The 24942-nt window shown below is 49.4% G+C and overlaps 1 protein-coding gene and 1 pseudogene across 2 annotated transcripts in view; both read right to left on the bottom strand.

Annotated features, from left to right (window-relative positions):
* Nucleotides 1–24942, bottom strand: part of Asap1 (ArfGAP with SH3 domain, ankyrin repeat and PH domain 1) — a 334607-nt gene that overhangs the window by 293443 nt on the left and 16222 nt on the right. For both annotated transcript variants that reach the window (XM_045143888.1, XM_045143889.1), the window contains exon 2: nt 5379–5464. In XM_045143888.1, coding sequence (XP_044999823.1) covers nt 5379–5437 — 59 coding nt within the window. In that variant the 5' untranslated portion in view covers nt 5438–5464. The remainder of the gene's footprint in view (nt 1–5378; nt 5465–24942) is intronic.
* On the bottom strand, nt 13227–14781 carry LOC101615723 (annotated as a pseudogene).

The raw sequence follows: 24942 nt of genomic DNA, 5'->3' as shown, positions 1-24942 counted from the left end.
ACCACCAAATGAGTCAATGACTGAATAAACATAATAAACACCTAAGAAAGAGGAAGAACCATGTCGCTTTACCTACATTAGGATACTGGAACAAATCAGGGGCTCAACACACATTTATTTGATGTAAAAATATGAGACAAAGACATAGAATGGGGACCGTTTCCAGGCTGAGGATGAGTGACAGGCGAGGAGGCTCTGTGGAGAGTACTGGGGAGAGTATGAGCAAGATGCGGTGATGTACACTAACTTAAGACAAAGTGATTTAGTTTAAAAAAAAAACAACATTTTTGGGACAGACAGCTTTTATAAATGAGGTGTGTGAATGGGGCGCTCATGAAGGCTTTGTAATGAGTCTTTTCACTCACTTTCCCAGGACCTCACCCTGGGCCTGGGGCGCAGCAGTCTCATGCTTTCTGAAGGAGAGATGGAAGGAGGAGGAGGGCAGGGAGGGCAGGGAGGGCAGGGACGGTCATATACGGCCACCTGTCAGCTTGGGAAGACCCTCCCTGCCTGAACGTGCGGAACTGAGGAATGGCCGAAGCTGGGAAATGATCAGTGGAATTTTACACTCACGGGGTTTTCTCGGTGGACCTTAAGCGCTGTTTTTCTACCACTCATTTCTTGTTCTTTTACGTCCAGGACCCCTGAGGCTTCTATGCGCCCAGCTCTGTTCGGCAGGCGGGGTTGGGAGGTCAGCCTCCTGCGCTTGGCTCTGAGGACACGTTTCCCAGCCGCGTGCGGCACACATTCCTGACCCCTGCCCTGCGGCAAAAAGGGCCATCAGCTGGGCGCAGGGAAATTCAATTTGGGCTGACAGCCGGCGGCCCTCTAATGACAGGGCCTCTGCCTTGACATTGGGAAGGCCGGAGGAGGAATAGGGACTTTTCCCAGGACTGGGCTCAGGAGGGTGGAAGGCTCAAGGCAGGTCATTCGGCCACATGGAGAAAACCCCTGAAGATAAAGCCAGCTAGTTCAGAGGTTAATTCAGCGGCCGTGGCCATGTCCCTGCCTTCTTGGGGGCACCTGGGGTGACAAAAGGAAACAGCTTTGGGCTTTCTCAGGCACAACACCCACACTGCTGTGCGCTACAACCTCAGTCATCACTCATCCATTCACGGCGTCCTGACAGATGCAGTGAGCCGCCTCTCCAGTGCTGCCTGGAATGCCAGGCAGGCTCCTGTGACAAGGACAGACAGACAGCTGACCAATTATTAGCGCCATCAGGAGAGATAGGGACAACTGCCCAACAAAGCAGGCCATTATCTTTTGCATGTGCCCTGCATCCCAAGCACCCCGACCTAGTTCCTGGCACATAAGGAATACGCAATGGGTTAATGTCCCTGGGACAAAAGGGAAGCAATCGACCTAAACAGCAACGCAGGTGCAGGGCCTTGTGTTACAGCTCAGCACACAGGCTCAGGAATCGAGCAGTGCGGCGCCCTCACGATCCACCACCCTCCAGCTACAGGGCGGTGTTTCTGCCGTACAAGACGGACGCGCCGAGTGGCTAGGGAGAGAGTTAGTGGGTAAGAGCATGTGCTGCGCTAGAAGGGTGGGTGTGAGTTCGAGGCCAGCCTGAGACTACATAGTGAAGTCCAGCTCAGCCTGGGCTAGAGCAAGAGTCTACACTGAAAAAAAAAAAAAAAAAAAAAAAACGAACTTACATTAAAAGAAGAAGCCGGGGGCTGGAGAGATGGCTTAGTGGTTAAGGTGTTTGCCTGCGGAGCTAAAGGGCCCAGGTTCAATTCCCCAGGACCCAAGTAAGCCTGATGCACAGGGGGGGCACATGCATCTGGAGTTCGTTTGCAGTGGCTAGAGGCTCTGGCGTGCCGACACACTCTCTCTCTCTCTATCTCCTTGAAAATAAATGAATAAAATTTTTTTAAAAAGAAGAAGAAGCCAGGCATAGCTGCACACACCTGAAACCCCAGTGCTGAGGAAAGCAGAGCCAGAATCACTGGGGCTCGCTGGTCAGTCTGTCCAACCACAACAAGGAAGAGCTCCATGCTTTGTCTAGTAGGATACTCTACTTCAGGGAAATAGGGTGAGAGAGCAAGAAAAAAGGATGCCCGATGTCCTCCTCTGGCCTCTGAATGCAAATACGTGCATCTGAACACACACACACACACACACACACACACGTGCATACGCCACATACACCCACATCAAAACAATCTAAAATTTAAAAAGAGACAAACGCAGAATCATCTATGCCTTATGTGGAACACTCAAGGCATTTTTTTGCACCCCAAGAAACTGGCGTCCAGGTCAGGGAACAGAACATTAGACGCCTGTCACATGCCTCCTTCCAGCCACCGTGGGCCGGCCCACCGAGGGGTCTGCTCTGGTGCTCATCTTCCAAAAGGTGGGGGAGACGTGCTGTGCTTCTGAGTATGCTGTTCGACAGTGACAGTGGCATGGTCGCGACGGCGGGATAGCAGAAGTACAAGTAGCCTCAGCAGTGACCACCCAGCAGCAGAAGGGCCAGGGGAGGGGCAGCAGTGCTCAGAGAAGCCGTCGCGCTCACCACGGCAGAGTAGCAGTGGCAGCAATGACAGCGTCGGCCGGCCGGGACAGTAACAGCGGCAGCAGAGGCGGGCGGAGGAGGAGCACAGAAATGGCCGCGCGGGAGGAGAGAGGGCAATGACCGCGGTGCAGCCGGGTAACAGTAACAGCTTCGGCAGCGCCTCGGCGCACCGCGCACTTGTTCCCGAGGGCCCCGCCCCGGCCCACCTACTGCTGGGAAGGACAAGTGAAGAGTTCTCTATGGCAGGCTTTCACAGATGAGGAGGCTGAGTCACAGGGAGGTTCCAGAGCTCTTCCAAGGTCACATAATTTGTGTCCAGGAACTCAAAACTTCAGCAGGCTGGCTACAGAGCTAATTCGTCCCAATAGCAATTTTCCAGTAAGTATAAGCACGTCCAAAAAGGACCTGTCCTCTTAATAGCTGTTCTTTTCATCCATGCTAACAACACTCAGGTGGGTGAGCGATAGCTCACAGAAGCAAGAGTCTAGCTCCCAGGCCTTTTTTGCAGCTAAATGTAACTAGAAGATTAACTTGGGGCCAGTAAAATGGGAGTAAAAGGAGTATGTGCCTTGTTTTCTTTTTGCTCCTTTCTCCTCCCGGCAGGTGTGATGGGCTGAAGCAGCAGCAGCTAGCGCAGGACCATGGGCAAGCACCGCGAATGTAGAATCGCGTGGCAGAGAAGCCAGGGAAGGCCCGAGGGTCTCACAGAGAGCTTTTAACTCTCTACATCAGCTGATAAGGCAGAGTATACACTTTCTGGGTTTGTTGTTGTTGTTGTTTTCAGTGAGGTAGGGTCTCACTCTAGTCCAGGCTGACCTGGAATAATTCACTCTTGTCGTCTCAGAGTAGCCTCGAACTCACGGTGATGCTCCTACCTCTACTGCCGAGTGCTGGTATTAAAGGAGGGCGCCACCACACCCGGCTCTTTCTGAATTTTTTAAAAAGTGATTTTTTTTTTTAAAGATAGGATCTCCTGTATCGTGGCCTGGCCTTGTATTCCCTATGTAACCAAGGATGACCTTAAACTCCTGCCTCCACTTTCCAAGTACTGGGATTACAAGGCATGTGCCACCATACCCGGTTTATATGGTGCTGGGAATGGGATCCTGGGCTTTGCACATGCTAGGCAAGAATTCTACCAACTGAGCTGCTCAGCCCTATTTTCCCTAAACCAGTGTTATTTTAGGTTTTAAGTCATTCATACAAAAACCTAATTCTAATGATGCCCTGAGTTCTTACAATTATGGTATAATTAATATTCCTCCAAAAGATACTAGCAAAATTAATTCCAACAACATATGGGACTCTTGACTCCAAGAACAAGACAAGACATGAATGAGTAGTCCTGTAACAGACAAACTATCAAAATAGGTACCAGAAAGCCTCGTTTCCATGGTAATAGTTCCGTGTCACCTCCTCTGGGCCATTATCAAGACTCTCAGTTTTGATTCCGCTCTCAGGTCTCACCCATGAGCCCATTCAAACTTTGGCTTTTCTAGCCATCCTTAAAAACTATTTTCTGGGGCTGACGAGATGGCTCAGCAGTTAGCACTTGCCTATAAAGCCTAAGCACTGGAGTTCAATTCCCCTGGACCCACATGATGCACATGCACAAAGTGGGGTATGTGTGAGTTCATTTGCAATGGTTGGAGGCCATGCCGCACCCATTCTCTATGTCTCTCTTCTCTCTATCACTACTTGCAAATAAATAATTAAAATAATTTAAAATTAAATTTAAAGCCGGGCATGGTGGCTCACACCTTTAATCCCAGCACTTGGGAGGCAGAGGTAGAAGGATCACCATGAGTTCGAGGCCACCCTGAGACTACATAGTGAATTCCAGGTCAGCCTGAGCTAGAGTGAAACTCTACTTCGAAAATAAAATAAACAAATAAATAAGCTTAACAAAATTAAAAGATTTAAATAAATTAAAAAACTATTTTCATCCTAAAAATGAAACAGTTTCAGTGTTGTGTGCCTACCTTACACAGATACCTTTTCCAGAGTAACTTTTCTAGATTGTGCCAAAAGTTTGAAACATAAACATTTATTACCCCCTGCTCCTAGATAAGGAAGCAAAGGAACTGATAAGGTCAGTGTGTTGTCTGAGATCAAAACAGCAGCCAGAGGCAGGGTCAGGCGTGAGCCACTCCCTCCAGACCTGCCCAAGCTCCTCACACCAAGGTAAGGCTTTGGAAAGGATCACCCTGAGGACTTCACAAGACCCGCGTTCTGCCAGGTTTCTTCACTAATTTTCAATGGCACGTCTCACGCAGTCCAACTTGCAACTGTCCACTAGCCCAAACTTCCATCCCCACAGGCAGGCCTATACCAGCTCCCAGCCTCAGTCTACCCAGCTGCCAAGTGGAGTAAAACTGTCTCCACCAAGGGACAACACGGCACAGTGAGGACACATGGGGGTTAGGATCCGGGAGCTGTGACTTCAAATTCAACGAGGTGCTTTCTTTACCTGCGGATGAACACAGTCCTACTGACGAGGCAGAACCAGTAGGTAGATTACATGCAAGTTTCCAAAGAACCTAAAATGGCTAAATTAATAACTACCATGGTTGGTCTTGTCGCCAACAATATTTCCGATCTCTTTTCAGTACCCCAACCCCTCTCCCTTCAGAGTGGGTGTGACAGATGATGAATAATACAGAAAACTTGACAAAGCCCCCACACTACAGACACCAAACAGCCCATCACCACCGATACCCAGGCTGAGGCTACTTCGGAGGCATTCCTTCCCAGGGATGGCTTCCCTTCAGCGTTGCATTTGAACCCCCCAGAGCATCCTGCGGGCTTCCTGGCTGCGCTTCCCGGGCAGCATGTGCTGCGGACCACTCACCGATTCCATAGCGAATCTCGCGAGGAAAAACTGGAGAGCCTGGAGGCTGAAGATCTCATGTCTCAGCCGTCACATCCGAAGACGACCTTCACAGAAAGGGAGGGAAAGGTGACACTGTGAGCCAGGGAGTGAAGCAAGGGACCCTGTCCCCACCCAGTGGAGGCTAGCGGCGCCCTAGCTCCACAGGAAGGCTGGTCAACGTGCACAGCCAGCACGCGTCACACCCCACCATGATGACGGCCCATCACCGCAGCTCTGTGGGAGACATGCTCGGAAGCCTTGCTTGCCTTCTATTTCTGGCTCTAGCTTGGAGAGCAATTTACAAGTCATTAACTTCTAGATCCAGGATCCCTAAACATGAACTTATAGTCTGCGGTGGGTATAACAGACACACAGACAGACACCTTCAGCTGTGTGCCCACAGGAGACAGCATAGCCCACCCGGGAAAGAGGTACCTGTGGGTGAAGAGTCATGTTCAGGAAAGCCCCTCTGAGCCTGGGTGGTCATTAACACACTCATGCTAAGGCTTAATTAGTTGCAGAGTGCAGCACAGAACACAGTAAGTCTGGGATAAAAGGTGTTATGTAAGGGAGCAAGTCCGACATTTGCAGAGAAGAAAGGAAAAGAGAAGTGGGGTAGAAAACCACCATGGGTCACGGAGTCTGCCTGATGTTTCTCCAGCACTTTTCTAGGACCAGCAACTCTTGAAACCATCATCACCCTCAGACCTATAGCCCGTCAATCCCCAAGCCAGGTCTACTTGAGACTTCTGAAAACCTGCTCTCTCCCCAACTCTTGGGATACAGCCCTGGGCCAATCCACCATCATCCTCATCTAGGGGTCGCTGCAACTGCCCCTGATGTGCTTGCCCTTTCTCTAAATTTCATCTCCTAGGATGAAAGCAACATAACTCCTCTCTCTCTCCTTCCCTTTCTTTCTACTGTGGAATACAGAATAACAGATACTAAATGCATGCACCCTTCAATCAGCCCCTATCACCGTCAACCCACCATCAATCCTAGTCACCCATCCTTCATCCTTCACAAAGGTCCTTCAACACAGATAATGAGTCAGCTTTCTGGGGGGGGGGGGGGAAGCCCAGAGACACAGAACACTATGTCCGCGACAGGAAGTGGAAGAACCGCGTTCTGGACCCAGGCTGTCTGACATGACAGCTGCAGCCACCCCTGAGACCCTGGGTGCTAGGACTCACTTTCCCTTTCTCCCATTCCTTTGATGGGTTTTCACAGGAACTGCTGGGTAGGATGGCAACACCGCTGGCTTTTAAGAAGAAGGCCCTCTGCTGGGCATGTTGGCACATGCCTTTAATGCCAGCACTTGGGAGGCAAAGGTAGGAGGATCTCAGTGAGTTTGAGGTTACCCTGAAACTAGATAGTGAATTCCAGGTCAGCCTGAGCTACAGTAAAATCCTACCTCAAAAAATAGAAATAACTAAAAAGAAAGAAAGAAAGAAAGAAAGAAAGAAAGAAAGAAAGAAAGAAAGAAAGAAAGAAGGAAAGAAGGAAAGAAGGAAAGAAGGAAAGAAGGAAAGAAGGAAAGAAGGAAAGAAGGAAAGAAGGAAAGAAGGAAAGAAGGAAAGAAGGAAAGAAGGAAAGAAGGAAAGAAGGAAAGAAGGAAAGAAGGAAAGAAGGAAAGAAGGAAAGAAGGAAAGAAGGAAAGAAGGAAAGAAGGAAAGAAGGAAAGAAGGAAAGAAGGAAAGAAGGAAAGAAGGAAAGAAAGAAAAGGCAGGGCCCGAGTTCTAGCCCAGCTGTACCCCTTAACAGAGCCCCATGTAGCTAGGTTAGCCTCTCAAGTGCTCAGGTCCTTGTTTGTGAATTGAGGCCATAATCCCAGCCTGGCCTACGTCACTATATGTTACAGAACTCCAGAGGCACAGATAATGGTTAAGACACTAGCCTGCCAAGCTAAAGGACCCAGGTTTGATTCCCCAGGACCCATGTAAGTGAGATGCACAAGGTGGCACATGTTTCTGGAGTTTGTTTGCAGCTGCTGAAAGCTCTGGTACGCCCATTCTCCCTCTGTCTATCTGCCTCCCTCTCTCTCTTTCTCTCTCAAATATACATTAAAAAAAAAATTATTTGGGCTAGAGAGATGGCTGAGCAGTGAAGGTACTTGCCCGCAATGCATAAGGATCCAGGTTTGGTTTCCCAGTACCCACGTAAGCCAGATGCACAAGGTGGCACATGCATCTGGAGTTTGTTTGCAATGGCAAAAGACCCTCATGTGCACATTTTCTCTCTCTCTCAAATAAATAAATAAAAATGAAATAGGTTTTTCTTTTGATCCTTATTTTAAAAAATATTTTTATTTATTTGTAGGGAGAGAGAGAGAGAGAGAGAGAGAATGGGCACGCCAGTGTCTCTTGCTGCTGTAAATGAGCTCCCGACACATGCACCACTTTGTGCATCTGGCTTTATGTGGGAAATGGCAAAATTAACCCAGGCTCTCTGGTTTTGCAAGCAAATGCCTTTAACTGTTGAGCCATCTTCTCAGCCCCCAGAGATTATTTCTTTCCAGGGCTATCAGGAAAACGTTTAAAGGACATAAATTGAAAACCATTTAATATCTTAACACTTGAAGATAACTACTGTTTGAATTTTAAGGCCATTCCCTGCCTGGGACTGGTTCTTTTAAGTGAAAGATAAATAATATATTTCAATTAACATGATTTTCTTAGACACAGGGAACTCCCAATAATTGAAAAGAAAAATCCATTTCACATTCATTCAGCACATTCTTTTTCAAATAATATTTTAAATTGGCATATATGCATTGCACATGGCAATGAGTTTCATAAAGACACTTTCATACAAGCATATAATGTGCTTTGAGCAGATTTCCCCTGTATGATCCCCTAAATTTTTAATGGTACAGTGGATAAAACCCAGAGATACACCCCCCCCCCAAATTTGTAAAACTGAGTCAATTCTCTATTTAATTAATTAATTAAGATGGGGTTTTGCTATGTAGCCCAGGCAAGCTTTCAACCCATGATCCTCCCACCACCAGCTCCCAGGTGCTGGCACTGTGAGCGCACCACCACAACCCTGGGTTTCATTCAAGACAAATTCTCATAGAAGAACTGGTCAGTTCTCTTGTAACTCTACCATTTGGCCAGGTAACTCTGGACCCCTGCTATCCCTCCTAAATCCCTCTTCCCTATCTGTCACATAAGCCATGAGTGGCACTGCCCAGCACAACCTACTGAGAGACACAGGCAAGACCCTGAAGAAACCCGACCCCAGAAAGCCACTTTCCCTAACAATGCTGAAGCTGCTGCTCATTATTCTGGACCCTGCCACAGTTCATTACTGGCTGTTTAAAATGACAGCAATTGGAGCTGGAGAGATGGCTTAGCAGTTAAGGTGCTTGCCTGCAAAGCCTAAGGACTCAGGTTCAATTCCCCAATACCCACATAAGACATATGCACAAGATGGCACAAGTGTATGGAGTTCATTTGCAGTAGCTGGAGGCAGATCGCTCTCACTCGCTTGCGCTCTCTCTCTCTCTCTCTCTCTCTCTCTCTCTCTCTCTCTCTGTCTGCCCCCCTTTCTCTGTCAATAAAAATTTTTAAAAAGGATAGCAACTGATTGGTGAGCATGCTCACACAGGGTGGATGGTGGAAAACACTGGAGAGAACCAGAATATATCAATACATTAAAAATACAGAGCCAGGGCTGGAGAGATGACTTAGCGGTTAAGTGCTTGCCTGTGAAGCCTAAGGACACCAGTTCGAGGCTCAATTCCCCAGGACCCATGTTAGCCAGATGCACAAGGGGGCATACACATCTGGAATTCGTTTGCACTGGCTGGAAGCCCTGGCATGCCATTCTCGTCCTCCCTCCCTCCCTCCCTCCCTCCCTCCCTCCCTCCCTCCCTCCCTCCCTCCCTCCCTCTCTCTCTCTCTCTCTATCTCTGTTGCTCTCAAATAAATGAATAATAATAATAATAAATGCAGAGCCAGAATGGAGAGTTGGCTCAGCGGTTAATGCTCTTGCCTGCAAAACCTAAGGACCCAGGTTCGATCCCTCAGGACCCATGTAATCCAGATGCATCTGGAGTTCTTTTGCAGTGGCTAGAGGCCCTGGTGCACCCATTCTCTCTCTCTCTCTCTCTCCCTCCCTCTCTCTCCCTCTCCCTCTCTCTCTCTCTCTTTCTCTCTTCCTCCCTCTCTCTCTCTCCCCCTCCCCCTCCCTCCCTCTCTCTCTCTCTCTCTCTCTCTCCCTCTCTCCCTCCCTCTCCTTCTTCCTCTCTCAAATAAAAGAGACAGATAACTACTGACCATGAGATAGGTCACCTCCACCTCACCTGTCTGGGCCCAGAGGTCACTGCAGAGCAAGCAGAGGCCCAGCACCGCTCTCACAGCTAGCCTGACAACCAGTTCCAGGGAGATGGCAATGGACACTGTGGTCACTCAAACCTCATCAAGATCCAAAGGCTACAGAGAACTGAGCAATAAATGAGATTTCTATCACAATTGCCAAGGTTCAGAGAACATTCAGAGAACATAGTGGAAAAGGGGGCAGCCTCAGGATAGATGGGAATAGCCTGAGTCACCATGCCCCCCCCCCCCCGCCACGCACACACACGTGCAGTGACTGGGCTGCTTGGTCCCCACGAGGAATATCAATAACCCTGGGGAAGCCCCTCAGCAGCACTGCGGCAGGGGAGAGGAATTTAAGAGTACAACCTTTCTATAAAATCAAAACAATACATCAGCAGTCAAAGATGATCTGAGTCTCTCCTCTCCAAAGAGATTAAAGAACTCCATCCAAATGGCCAGAACCACTGTCTTGCTGGATCCATGCTGGCTGCATTTATCTTTGGTCCTACTCCCTGAGGCTCGGGACCAGTGAGAAGACTGAGCTAAGTAAGCCGAGGTCACTGCCCATGGAGGGCTCACAGTCCAGCAGGGCAGAGGGCAGCCATAGAGACAGAGGAGCTATTGAGATTAAAGGTGAGTATGCAGACGATGGCACAGGATTTGCCTCACAAACACTTATTAAGTGCCTACTGCGTGCATTAGGTAGACCTTTCTATGATGAGAAGCCTCCCACCCATCCAGATGCTGGAAAAATTATTTATCAAGATAAATGTCAAGAATAACGTGACTAGCAGAATAGATATGTCTTTGCTTAAGGAAGCAGACTTCAGGGAAATAACCTCACAGGCCTGAGATAAAGGCAAAGTGGGGTGCCACGGGAGACTACATTCTACAAGTGTCTGGTGAGCCCTCCACACTGTAAAGAGATTTTTGTTGTTGTTATTGTTTAGGTTTTGGTTTTGGTTTTTTGAGGTAGGGTCTCGCTCTAGCCCAGGCCGTCCTGGAATTCACTATGTCTCAGGGCGGCCTCAAACTCACAGAAGTCCTCCTACCTCTGCCTCCTGAGTGCTGGGATTAAAGGCATGTGTCACCATGCCCAGGTGTAAGGAGAATTCTTTAAAATATTTATTTACTTATTTGAAAGGAGAGAGAGAAAGAGAGAGAGCATGAGAAAGCATGCCACGGCCTCCAGAAGCTGCACATGACTCCAGATGCATATACCACTTTGTCTGGATTTATGTGGGTACTGGGGAATCGAACCTAAGTCATTAGGCAAGAGCCTTAACCACTGACCCATCTCTCCAACTCCCATGTGAAGAAAATTTTCACATACATGAATGCTAGAGAATTTGCTTCAAGAACTTGAGGAAAGAAGAACCAAGCAACTGTGAACCACATGCTGGGGCAGCAGTCCCAGCCTCTACCCACAAAATCCACTCCTCGCCTCAGCAAAAGCAAGGTCTAGGCAATCTGGGCCACCATGAAATGGCACAGTCCTGTCGGGGTCCTCTGGGAAGAACCGCAAGTATGTGAAGTGAGATCTGAGACTATCTAGGGTTTGTTGGGCTGTTTTCTGTTTTAACAGCATGACTGGGGTTCTTTCAAACCCTAGCGTATTCCTATCAGAGGACACACTGGGAACGGAGACATCTGTGGTGCTGTCCCCAAGCTCACTTAGTCAAAGAAGGGAGCGGTGGCAGCCAGGGACGAAAGAGTCCCGGGCAACACGAAGCAGAAAGCGATCAACACAGATCAACACAGGCACGCAGGCCCCCGTGCCTGACTGCTGTGTCCAGGGTGATGACGGTTCCTTCCTGTGAGCCTGCTTCCTCTGGAAAATGGGGGTGCAGCCGATGAGGGGAATGCTCACATATGCTGCCTCCAAGGCCCCATGTCATGAAAGGCCAGGGCATCCTGCTGCAGGCCACACCTGCCACTGTGTCCACTCGACCACCAGGCAAGCTTAGACGTGGCCAGAGAATTAACGCTTCCAAGTGCAGTCCTCAGATCGGGATGGGTGGAATGAGGGAACAGAACCTCGGCTCCTCCGACACCCAGCAGGGCAAGTGTCCCTTCACTAGCGACCGTGTTTTCTCTAGCCCACTGCTTCATGCTTTCACCGTTGCCTCAGCTCACATCCAGAATATGCCCAGCCTTTCACATGTCCTCGCTGCGGGCCTCCAAGAGATCCCATGCTCACAGAGGAATGAAGAGACTTTTGATGAAGGTCATAAAGGAGCCGGGCATGGTGACGCACACCTTTAATCCCAGCACTAAGGACGCAGAGGTAGGAAGACTGCCATGAGTTCAAGGCCACCCTGAGATTACATAGTGAATCCCAGGTCAGCCTGGACTAGAGTGAAATCCTACCTGGGAAAAACTAGGGGAAAAAAAGGTCATAAAGTATGACAATTGCCATCATATAGTAGGTATGTGACAAAGTGGGAAGATTCAACCCTCCTTAAAGGTATTTGGCTGGAGTTAAGGCATTAAAACAAGTTTTGTTTTGTTTTTTCTATTGTTGTTTTGCCTTGTTTTTCGAGGTGAGGTCTCACTCTAAACCCAGGCTGACCTGGAACTCACTCTATGGTCCCAGGCTGGCCTCCAATTCCACGGTGATCCTCATACCTCTGCCTCCCCTAGCGCTGGAATTGTTAAGAAGAATCTTAATTTCATGTTCAATCTTTGATACAAATATTCCCTAAGTTCTTTTGCCTTTTAAATGATTGAAGCTGTCAGTTTAAAGCAAATCCGCTGCTCGATTGGCAGCTGTCAGACTCATTCCCCGTGCCTGGCTACAAGGGCAGCTGCCGACAAGCAGAACTGGATGGCAGCCCCAGGTGAGCAGGGTCAGAGGCTGGGCAGAGCCAGTACTGTCCTCACCCAGTCCCGAGTCCCGCTGGGCTGGGAACAGCAGTGCTGCTGCGTCTGAGGCCTGTCAGGGGCAGCGGCATCTCCAGCGCCCGCCTGCCCGTTTCACAGGAGCCACTGGAGCTGTCAAACAGCCGCTCTCAACATTTCCTGGAGCTGAGCCATCACGGCAGGCTGCCTTAAATATCTTGCAACTGGGGCTGAGGGGATAACTCAGTGATTAAAGGCACTTGCTTGCAGAGCCTACCAGCCTGGATTCAATTCCCCAGTACCCACGTAAGACATTTGCACAAAGTGACGCATCCATCTGGAGCTCCTTTTCAGTGGCAAGAGGCCCCAGTGTAACCATTTCTTCCTCTTTCTTTTTTCTCTCTCTCTCCTTTCTCTCTCTCTCTCTGCTTGCAAATAAATAAAAATAATTTTTCAACTCTAAAATTACATACATACATATGTGTGTGTTCTTTTTTGTTGTTCTTAAAGCTTTTACTTTGCAACATCATGGAAAAACCTTACAGGTACACATGGATAAGACACGATCAGAGTGAAGACAATCGGAAACCTTGATTCCCATCAGATAATGTATAATCTGGGGTTCTGGGAGTATGACATGCTAGAGCTGAGGAATGGATAATCAGTACTCCTCCCCTGCTTCCTCACCCTCTCCTTCAACAGAATCCACACCAACCTCCTCATAATCCTTCTCCAGGGCGGCCATGCCTCAGGAAACTCTCCCTCCTCCATACCCTCACCCACATACCAGTGCACAAAGGCACACTTGGCATACATCAGGCCAAACTTGTGGTCTAGGCAAGTCCAGGCCTCAGCAATGGCCATGGTGTTACTCAGCATACAGCAGCTCATTGCACCTTATACAGACCTCCACCAGGTACCACAGGGACTGGTAGTTAATGCCAACCATGAAGCCAGTGGGGCACCAGTCCAAAAACTGGATGGTATGCTTGGTCTTGATGGTGGCGATGGCATCATTGACATCTTTGGAAACCACATCACCACATGCGGTGGTTTGAGTCAGGTGTCTCCCATAAACTTAGGTGTTCCCAGCTCATGATATTTGGGAATTAATGCCTCCTGGAGGGAGTGTATTGTTGGGGGCGGGCTTATGAGTGTTATAGCCAGTTTCCCCATGCCAATGTTTGGCACACCCTCCTGTTGCTATGATCCACCTTATGTTGGCCAGGGGGAGATGTCCACCCTCTGCTCATGCCATCGTTTTCCCCTGCCATCATGGAGCTTCCCCTTGAGTCTGTAAGCTGAAATAAATCTCTTTTTCCCAGAAGCTGCTCTTGGTTGTGTGATTTCTACCAGCAATGCGAACCAGACTGCAACACCACAGTACAGCAGGCAGCAAGCCATGGATTTACCATGGCTAGGGTCACATTTTACCATCTGGTTGGCTGGCTCAAATCTCTGCTACAGAGAGCTGCTCATGGTAGGCTTTTTCAGCAGAGATGACCGGGGCATATGTGGCCAGAGGGAAGTGGATGTGGGGGATAGGGCACCAGGTTGGTCTGGAATTCTGTCAGATTCAGGGCGCCACCAAATCTGAGGGAAGTGGCGATGGAAGACACTATCTGGCTAATAAGGCGATTCAGGTTAGTGTAGGTTGGGCGCTCAATATCGTGGTTTCTACGACAGATGTCATAGGCAGTCTCACTGTCTACCATGGAGGCACAATCAGAGTGCCCCAGGATGGTGTGAGTGGTGGGAGTGAAGTTGCAGGGCTCAACTACAGCGGTGGAAACCCGGGGGCGGGTAAATGGAGAAGAACTCCAGCTTGGACATCTTGCTGTAATCAACGGAGAGCCGTTCCCTCAGCGGGGAGGTAGATCTGGATCCAGTCCCTCCACTGAAGCTGCGGGAAACCATGAAGCCCTGAAGCCTTGTGTACCGGCCTGCCAGCTGGCAAACTCGAACCAAGACAAGGTCAATGATCTCTTTGCCAATGGTGGACTGCCCACGGGCATACTTATTGGCAGCACCTTCCTTGCCTGTGATGAGCTGCTCAGGGTGGAAGAGCTGGCGGTAGGTGCCAGTACAAACTTCATTCATGACCAGGTCTACAAACACTGCCCTGGGCACATGCTTGCCAGCGCCTGTCTCACTGAAGAAGGTGTTGAAGGAGTCATCTCCTCCCCCGATGGTCTTGCCACTTGGCATCTGGCCATCAGGCCAGACGCCACGTTCCACTCAGTAGAGCTCCCAGCAGGTGTTGCCGATCTGGGCATCGGCCTGGCCAACGTGGATGGAGATGCGCTCGTGAGCGACGGCGACAGGTGAAGCAGCGAGGGCGACAGAAGCAGACGCCCAGTCCTGGTTGCCGTCCCGACAAGCTAAGGGTCGCGGAACGTAACGCGTTGAAATATATACATATACATACAGTGTTCAGGGAAACACAATTCAGCCACTAGTGCCCAGAGGAGAATTCAGATCAGTCCCAACTTCCCTAGGAAGACTTTGTTCCAGTCACAAGAACTGCTACAAACCGTCGGGACGGCTGGGATTCCAACTTGGCTTGGCTCTGGGAGACTTCGCTTCAGTCACACTAACTCTAGACACCTGCTCCAGCTCCTGGAGACTTCACTTGGCTGTGAGCTTTTCAGATGACCCCCCTACCTAACAGCTGTTGCAGGTGATCCCCCACACAGCCACAAGACCCTCCTGAGACCATCCTCATCCGGTAGGGAGGAACCCTAAGCCACAACAGCTAGTGCGTGAACAGGCGTCCTCTCACTCTCCCGTGCAGCCTAAGAGACCTCCCTCCTAGGCACCGCCCAGGCCCCCATAAAACCTCACTGAGTGCTTTTATTGCCTACTTGTGATCTTTATCACAAGCAGAACAAGCTGACTTGATGACAGGAAGGACATGGAGGTGATCAACCCCAAGTACACCCAGCAAGGGCAGCCTGCTGAAGTGCTCTGGACGAGAGGTGGGAACATAAACTATGAAGGGCTGAGACCGTGGAAGGTGAAAGACTTAAGAGATGAGACTGCACAACCAGTTGCAAGCTCTGGCCACTAAAACAATTCCAGAAGCCACCAAGGATCACTGGCTCCAGCTACCAAGGAGCTATAACATGAAGAGCTGAGGGTCCCGACATACCAACCTTTTGGGTGCTGGGCCAGTGGCACTTAAATCCCAGAACTTTAACACACAGCAGAGAGCAGAGGGTCCCGATGCCCTACGCTTGGAACTTGTGGCTGTCCAGGAGGTTCACTTTGTCTATTAATTTCCATCTATATAGGTGACGTGACAAGAAAGCAGCACTATGGTGACAAGTGAAAGCTAGAAAAGCCGCCTACAGCTCAGGGTCCTAACGCAGCAGCAAGATGTAGGGGTGTGGGCAAGGCCAGCGGCATGAACATGTTCCAAGCGGTATCCACCCTACTGGTGTCCACTGCTGCCCTCCGCCCAATGACCAAGAGGATGAAACTTCCAAGTCACCTTCCAGGAACAGTGTTCCAGGCTCCACACAGTGTAAGGGCAAGGCCAGAGTAGGAAGGGTCTGCATGAGCAGTCTTAACCCGCCCTGCATAAAGCCTCACTGCTGAGTGTTTGGCCCAGCGTGCAGGCCGGGGTGGATGTCAGCCACACTGCTGCCCAAAATCTTCTAAGTTCTTTCTCAGCCCAGGGCAATGAGAAGCACAGCCATTGCTTCGTCTTAGGGAGGAGACAACAGCCCTAACAGACTAAATCACAATTAAAAAAATAATAATGTTGCCAGGCGTGGCAGTGCATACCTTTAATCCCAGCACTCGGGAGGCAGAGGTAGGAGGATTGCCATGAGTTCGAGGCCATCCTGAGACTACATAGTGAATTCAAGGTCAGCCTGGGCTACAGGGAGACCCTAACTTGAACAAACCAGAAAAAAAAATTAATTTCTTTCAGGCTGGAGAGACGGCTTAGCACTTAGAGCATTTGCCAGCAAAGCCAGAGGACCCAGGTTCGACTCCCCAGAACCCACATAAGCCAGATGCACAAGGTAGCACATGTGTTTGGAGGTCCTTTGCAGTGGCTGGAGGCCCTGGCGCACCCATTCTCTCTCCCTCTCTCTCTAATAATAAATAATAATAATAACTCTTTTAAAAACAATTAACTTCTTTCATAAAACCTAAAAGACAAGAAGTACATTGTTTCATTTTAATTTTTATTTATTTATTTATTTGACAGAGAGAGGGAGAGAGAGAATGGGTGCGCCAGGGGCTCCAGCCACTGCAAACAACTGCCAGATGCATGCACCACCTTGGGCATCTGGCTAACATGGGTCCTGGGGAATCGAACCTGGGTCCTTTGGCTTTGCAGGCAAACACCTTAACCACTAAGCCATCCCTCCAGCCCTGTTGTTGCATTTTAGAGAGAAGAGAACAGGTTACTATATAAAGAGCACCTAGCTAAGTGTGTATGTAATATGAGGGGTGTGTGTGTGTGTGTGGCATATGCACATGTATGTGCCCATGTAGTGCCCCAGCGCCTGCAGCAGCTGGATATCCTGTTCCATCACTCTTTCCTCTGCCAGTTCTGTTTTGAGCCAGAGACTCTAACTTATCCTGAAGCTTGCCATTTTTCCACAAACATTTAACGATTCGCTGGCTCCCCTATGAGGCTGGCTACAGAGCCATGTGGCCATATGTAGCTGCTCATGTGGGTCAGGGAGGATCAAACTCCGCTGTCTCTCAGGCACTCATGCTCACACAGGGAATGCTCTTAACCAGTGAGTCATCGCCCCAGCCCTTGCTAGAGGATAGAGGGTTTGTTTGTTTGTTTGTTTGTTTTTGTTTTTTGTGTTTCAAGGTAGGATCTCGCTCTAGTCCAAGCTGACCTGGAATTCACTATGCAGTCTCAGGTTGAACTCGAACTCATGGCAATCCTCCTGTCCTACCTCTGCCTCCCAAGTGCTAGGATTAAAGGCATATGCCACTACGCCCAGCTAGAGGTTTTATGATTAATAAATGAAACCTTAGATATGCCATAGTCTCTCTTTCCTTAAAATCCTGCAGCCTCAGAAGAGAGGCCTCTGCCACATATACCTCCCCAATGTCAAAAGTGAAAAAGGACCTTTAAGAAGTAACTCATTTGCATTCATTCCTTACACCCACCACGCAGCAACCCAGCCACACTGATTCTTCCTAACTGCCTGTTTCCTCTACCTTATGGCGGCCATACTTTACATTTCAGTATGTGTGAAACAGAACGTGCCTTCCTATCAATGCAATTCCACTTTTGCTTTCTCTGCCAACGCTGCTGGGATATCAATAATGCATCCTATAATCAAAGGACTGTCAGAATCAAAAGACATGTGGTAAGTCTAAGCAACGCTCAAATGCCTAACCCGGCACAGACCTTACAAGACTGACGACCTGAGAGACGAGAAGCCAAATCCTTTCCTTCAGATCTTCCAAACAACCCTTCAAAGCGCACCTGGCCCCACATAAGGGTTCACCCACACAGCCCGAGGCCTCTGGGTGGCTCACCACTCCCAGGCTGGGCATTCCTGCATATCTGCATTGCTAATAAGAAAAGAGCAGGAGTCCCTCACCATCGGTCCATAGGAAACATGTCTAACAAGTACCCGTTATACTGGGAAAATTTGAGATAGATATTTGACTATACCCTCTCTTTGTTCGGCTCCTTCGTATATCCCTTCATTTCTACAACAGGTGGCACATGCTAATGAGGTGCCGTGCCAAGCCAAACTGGGAGCTGTTTTCTGGTGCAAGACAGACTGGAGAATTAATACTTTCAGGTACTTGCACAGGCAGACATAAGGCACAGGACTGGCTCCATGGGGCTGAGGGAAGCGTCATCAGGTTTGGGGGCTAAACAGGAAGCCAGCAGAGTGACAGGATGAAGGAATTCTGAGCACACAGACACCAAATACAAAACCACTGCCTAAGAAAGGCCACTCCCTGGATGGGTGTCTATGCTCTTCGCAGCACATCTGAGGAGTGATGTCACCTCCAGAGCCATATGGGAGTCTGCGCTATTTCAAGCCACTAAGTTTGAGTTTCCATCCAAAAGCCTGTGACCACCTATTTGAACATCCGTTTGCATTTACAAGGTTCTGGACCTGAACACTCACTGGAGCTTCAGGAGAAGGAGTAGTCCTGGGCTTTCTCTTGCTAGCCTAGGGTAAGCCACCTCACTTCACTGAAGCTCGCTTTCCTCACTTGTAAAACTGGCCTTAGGAGTAGTCTCGAGCCAGGTGTGGCTGCACACAACTGGAATTCGAGCATTCGGAAGGTGGTGGCAGAAGGATGGGCGTTCAAGGCCATCCTTGAACTTGAACATCCTGGGCTACGTAGTCAATCAGAAGCCAGCCTGGGCCTCTGTCGCAAAAGTTAAAAGAAGAAAAAAATAACCCCAAGGGCCTGCTGTGAGTTTGACCCTCAACAGCTATCTAGAAAAACATAGGTAACTAAAGCTTCTCTTGCCTTTTTATTTGTTTTTTGAGTCTCAAAATGTTGCAAACTGGCCACTCCTAAAATAAGCCAAGGCATGTATTCTATTTAACAATGAAGTCTCCCTTTCCACCTCTGCTATAGCACATCAAAATGTTCTGCCCAGGAAAACTGTTTTGTTCTCTTCCACACCTCTTTGAATGCTTGCTGCATAGCAGGAGCTCAGTAAACACCTACAGTCAGAATACATTACCTCGGTTAGATAAAAACAAGGGCAACAGCAGAAGACTTCTGAGTGCGTTGTCAACATGGGAATGTGAAAGTGCCTTTTGTACTACGGGGAAAATACTCATGATACCTCAAACCAGCGCTCACATGCTCACATGCCACCTTCTCCAGCTGAGTCCCAGGACACGTTACCTCCCAGCCACACCCAAGGAAGCCCGGTGGCCTGGGAACACCACTGCGGGGGGAAAAAATATCTGCCTTTGCCTCTTAGGAATTTTGTTGCCTCGATAAGTGATTAATTACTGTGTGCTCATCCCTAAACAGGACATCTCTACCACCCCTCCAAAACTCAGGGAACATTCCAGAAGAGTGGGTGGGAAGAACATTAAGAGATGGGAAGGAATGTCATCTTCTGGGACACGACATGGGGAGGAGAGCTTTGGAATGTCATCTTCTGGGACACGACATGGTCACTAACACTCATGAACTCAGAGCAGCTGCGGTTTCCTGGCAGGACGGCGCCCGTCAACATTCTGTCGTGGGTGCAGGAGGGGCTCCTGAGAGCGCTGCGGCCAGAGCAGCTATTGTCAGTTACTGGCTGTTGGGAGAGGGAGGGCCATGTTCTGTAGTGACCATTTACCCATAGTTCAGTGAGCAGCCCTGATTTAACTCAGTAGGTCACAGAGGAAGAGAAGATAGATATGAAAGAATGAAGGAGACTAGTTGGAAAGAAGAAGGAATTTAGGGGTGGGAGGGAATGAGAGGGAAATGGGCAGGAATATGATCAAAATACAATATATGCATGTATGAAGTTGCCAAAAATAAAATAAAAAATAAGTAATTTTTTTTTAAAAGAAATTTTACTGCCTGTCAATATGGAAGGATCTGTCCAATTCCATGAGAGTTCAAGATGATGTCCTCTCGGAATCCAGATTCTTTCCTTTTAATGACGCTTTAGGTATTTTTCATTTCGGTGGCTGTTTATCTTCAGGCAGCAGCATCCTGGAAGTACTGAGTCACTGAGGTTCGGGGCCATTCCCTGAGCCACTTACTGCCACCCCCAGGCCAAACTAGCTGCTGACTTCAGCGTGTCCCCTGGGACGGAAGCTCTTGGAAAAGCTCTCCAGCAGGCAAAGAGAAAGCTGCAAGCGAAGCCACCCCACATTCCTCCTCGGCTTCCTCCCCAGAGAAGACGGGGGAGTGAGGCTCTACCGCCAGCACCGTGCATGGCCCAGTAAACGCTCGGTAGTGGACGAATGAATAAATTCCTAAACACTCTCACACCAAGTCTTCCCCATCAAGGTCCTCGGTTGCTAAGAAGCGAACGGCACACAAGCAGTGCCTGGATTCCTGCAAGCCTCCTGCCTGGCGACTATCTGCCATGTGGGATGTCCCGACAGCCTGCCGCCAATCAAAGTGCTCGTACACATCCTCCAAGTCCGCTTCCTTTCCTCAAGTTCTCCCTGAGTGACAAAGGATTACAAGAATCTAGGCTGGGGTGGGTGTTGGAGTAACCCACAGGCAGCAGATTCAGCTGTCGTTACCTGCTAGGAGGAGGCCCCCTAGATCCCAGGTGCCCCAGGAGCAGACATGGGAAGCTCGCCGTGCACATCTATCTATCTCATAAGCGTTGTGAAGGTCCTGGCAGCAGGAAGGGCATCAGAGACTTGCCACAATGGCATCTGAGCCGTTAGCCCTTCTCTCAAACTGTACTATGGCCATGGCCCACGTGAGTCAGTGCACAGCAAGACTAGAAGAAACCAGGATGGCGGCGTGGCTCAGTCAATACAGTGCTCGCCTCACATGCGTGAAGCCCTGGGTTTTATCTCCAGCGATGCATGAACCACGTGTGGGGGCACACGCCTGTACTCCCACCACTCGGGAGGACGAGGCAGGAGGATCAGGAATCTAAGCTAGGTAGTGAGCTCTGGACAGTCATAACATACATGAGACCCTGAAGCAGAATAAATAAATAAATAAAATAAAAGGAAGAAACCAAAGAGAAGGACTCCTTGCCCAAAACAAAAGCCACTGCTCCCAGCACACACAGACACAAGCAAGTGCAAAAGAATATGCGCATCTGTGGTAGGGCCCTTCTCCATGGTCGCCCTCAGAGGGCAGCTGGGCAGTTCCCACATGCCCTGCCAGGAGCTCTGAGAAAGAACTTCGTGGGCTGGGCTGGGACATTCCAGAGTCAGCCTGTTTCCTCTTCCTGGCTCACTCCGATCCTCACGGAGGGCAGGGCGCGTGGAAGGTCGGCTCTAAGGGCAGGCCCGCAAGGCCGGGGCTGCAGAAGCCACACCCAGATGTCTCTTCGCAGACAGGAAGCCAGGAAGCCCGGCCTTATGGGAACTTTACAGACTGTCAGTACCAACCATTAGGGAAGGATGGAGCTTCGGCCATGGCTCGATTCCAGGGCTCACAGGACATGGTGGGCGAGGGTTCTGTGCTCTGGGAAGGACAGGAGGCAGATTCGCCAGCAGGCTTGCCACAAGGGCTGCTGCCTTCTGACAGGGCACAGCATCCTCCGTGAGGGACAGCCTCTCACGGACAGTTTGAGTAGAAGCCTCAGGGTAGACTCTGTGTGTCCATCCCGGAACCCTCTCTGCTGTCCAGCTGGGGCACCTGCATAGCTGGCAGTGTATGCCATGTGTGCCCGGACAGTACAAGGTACCCGCTAAGGGAGGGGAATGGGACGTGCCAAAAGGAAAGTAGGGAGAGAAAGCAACCAAGAGGAAGGGATGGGGAAGGGAGAACGAGAAGGCAAATTCTTTCTCAATGGAATAGAAATTGTTTCTAACGATAAAAGCGGCGTGTTTTCACATGACTACAGCCTAACTACCAGTTTGGGGACAAGGCTGACACACGGGACGGACCGGAAGAACAACAGGAAAGGGAGCTGGCACTGCTGGAGCCCAGGCCGTCTGAGTCCCGCTGCACTGTCCCCGCTCCTCTTGTCTCCCAGGTCCCAGCTGACCCCAGGGGCCACCGGGAAGGGGTCTGACGACAGATGGTTTCAGCCAACACGGAGTTCCAGGGGAGATGGGAGGGCGCAGAAAGGCTGAGGACTCACTCTCATCTCCCAGAGACTCTCTCTGGGAAGAAGACACTGCAAATAATCTACCAGCTCTGCCTGAAGCTCCGCTCCGGCCACGACACCCTCTTTGAAGCCTTCACCACCTGTAGGACCCCTGAGCCATTCCCTTCCTGCCTCCCAAACCTGGGCATCCACAGGAGCACCAGGGCCGCAATCCTAGAGACTGCCCTGTCCCGAGTCTGCCCACGCCTTCCTAGAGCTCCTTTCCATGGCCAGCGAGCAAAGGAGAAGCAGTTCAAAGGCTTGAATCATTGGGGAAACCTGAACCAAAACACAGTGACATACTGCTTCATACTCACTAGGTCTGCCATGGTCCAGAAAATGGCAAATAACTAAGTCTTGGCAAAGACGCGTGACGAAACTGGCACCCTCGCACATTGCCAGTGGGAACATAAAATGGTCCGGTGACTTCGGCAAAATTTGGCAGCTCCTCAACAGCTAAATCTAGTCTTACCAGATGACCAGGCAATTTCACTCCCAAGTATATGCTCTGAGGAGTTGAAAACATGTATTCAAATAAATCCTTGTAAAGGAATGTTTAAAGCATCCCTCTCCACGATGGCCAAAGGGCGGAAACAACCTAACTGCCCATCAGCCAGTGTATAACTAAGCAGTGGTGTCTATCCACACAGTGCAGCTTTCAGCTATAGAAAAGGACCTGAGCGGCCAGGGAGAGCCGGCTCAGCAGGTAAGAGTGCACAGGCATGAAGGCAGAGAGGGCCTGGGCTCAATCCCCAGCACCAACATAAAGCGCCAGCTATGGCCACGCGCACCCGTAACCCCAGTTCTGTGGTGAGGGGAGGCAAAGGGAGGAGACTTGTTGGGGCTCACTGATCAGCCAGTCTCATGGTGGGAGGGGACACTCCATCTCAGGGAAACGGCTCAGAAGAACAACAGAGGACACCAGATGCTCTCGCCTCTGGTTTCTGCACACGTGCACAATAGGGTTCACACGCATGTACACAAACACCTGCTGCATACCCTGCATATATACACCACTCTATACCACACACACACCAATAAAATAAAATAAAGTAAGATACAATAAAATAGAAAGGGAATGATGCAGGCATGGTGATATGTGTCTGTAATCTAATTGAAGGTAACCTGGGCTACATAGTAAATCCCTCTCTCAAAGAAATAAACCAAAACAAACAATAAATAAAACTCTGGCACAGGTTACATCATGGGGAAACCTTAAAACCACTGTGCTAACATGCTAAACGAGAGCCAGGCACACGGTCTTACAACCCCAACAGGGTTCCTTACACATGACTCACCCAGAATAGGTAAATCCACAGAGACAGAAAGCAGAGTGGGTGTGACCCGGGATTGGAACTAGGGACAATTTGTTTGCTTGGTACCTGGTTTTCCTTCTGGGGTGTTGAAGACATCTTGGGACTGCGCAGAGATGATGGTGTCATCCTGTGAATGTCCTTGGTGTCTCTAAATGGCATGCTTCCATAAGGTTAATAGTTACATGTCAATTTTACATCAATTTTTAAAAAAGCCTTTATGAAATTATCCAGGGAGCTATGTAGTCTCTATTGGGACAATGACTGTAGACCTGCAGTTGTGACTGAATGTCCTCCCTGTCTCTTCAAGCCAGACTTGTTATTTTCAGCGATAGGCTTCTGGATGGGTAGTGCCTGCCACTTAATGCCCTCTCTGCTGCTGGACCCCAGACAACTATCTCACCTTCTCTGAATCTGGCTGAAAATGCCATCTTCATTAGGTTGGTTTCAGGTTATTGTGACAGCTTCTAGAAGAATGGAAAAGGTGCACTTAGAACATTAGGTGGGGATCAAAGGGTGACTTCATTCATCCTTTGTAATACACATCATGAGTCTCCTCTGTGGCAATACTTCCCACCTGGGAAAACTGGTGTCAGGCTGGCAGAAAGCATGCCAGCTCTGTCACCAGCTCATTGGTACAGACCCTCAGCTATGGGTGACCGTAGAAAAACAGCTACTGTGACCTTCACTTTCCATGCTTGTGGAAGCATAGACAGCTTTTTTAAAAATTATTTTTATTTATTTATTTGAGAGCAACAGACAGAGAAAGAGGCAGATAGAGAGAGAATGGGCATGCTAGGGCCTCCAGCCACTGCAAACGAACTCCAGACACGTGCGCCCCCTTGTGCATCTGGCTAATGTGGGTCCTGGGGAATCGAGCCTTGAACCAGGGTCCTCGGGCTACACAGGCAAGCGCTTAACCACTAAGCCATCTCATGGACAGCGTTAAGTGATGATGGAAATAAGCCTTTCAGCTGTCTCTGGGTAACAGCAGTGGTTGGTACATGTCAGCTGCGATTGTCATTGTCACCAAGCATAAGTACAGGGCCCAGTCATTGGTGTAGTAGAGTTTCAGTTTGCTTCTTTCTTTCTCTCCCACCAGCAGGAGCACTCAGAAAGTACCCCAAATACACTGAGCACAGAAGAAATAGTATCAGTAGAGTTTGGAAGGACACTGACTCCCTCCAGATCACTCGTTGCCAAGCTATGGCCCTGGTCACAAGCGTCACATACCAGGAGTTTTGCTCCTCTCTCTTTCTTGAGGCAAGCCCAACAGACTGGCTTATTATTATTATTATTATTATTGTTAA

The sequence above is a fragment of the Jaculus jaculus genome, chromosome 2 (genome assembly GCF_020740685.1).
Source record: "Jaculus jaculus isolate mJacJac1 chromosome 2, mJacJac1.mat.Y.cur, whole genome shotgun sequence".
Classification (NCBI taxonomy): domain Eukaryota; kingdom Metazoa; phylum Chordata; class Mammalia; order Rodentia; family Dipodidae; genus Jaculus; species Jaculus jaculus.
This window is presented reverse-complemented; position numbering and strand designations above follow the sequence as displayed.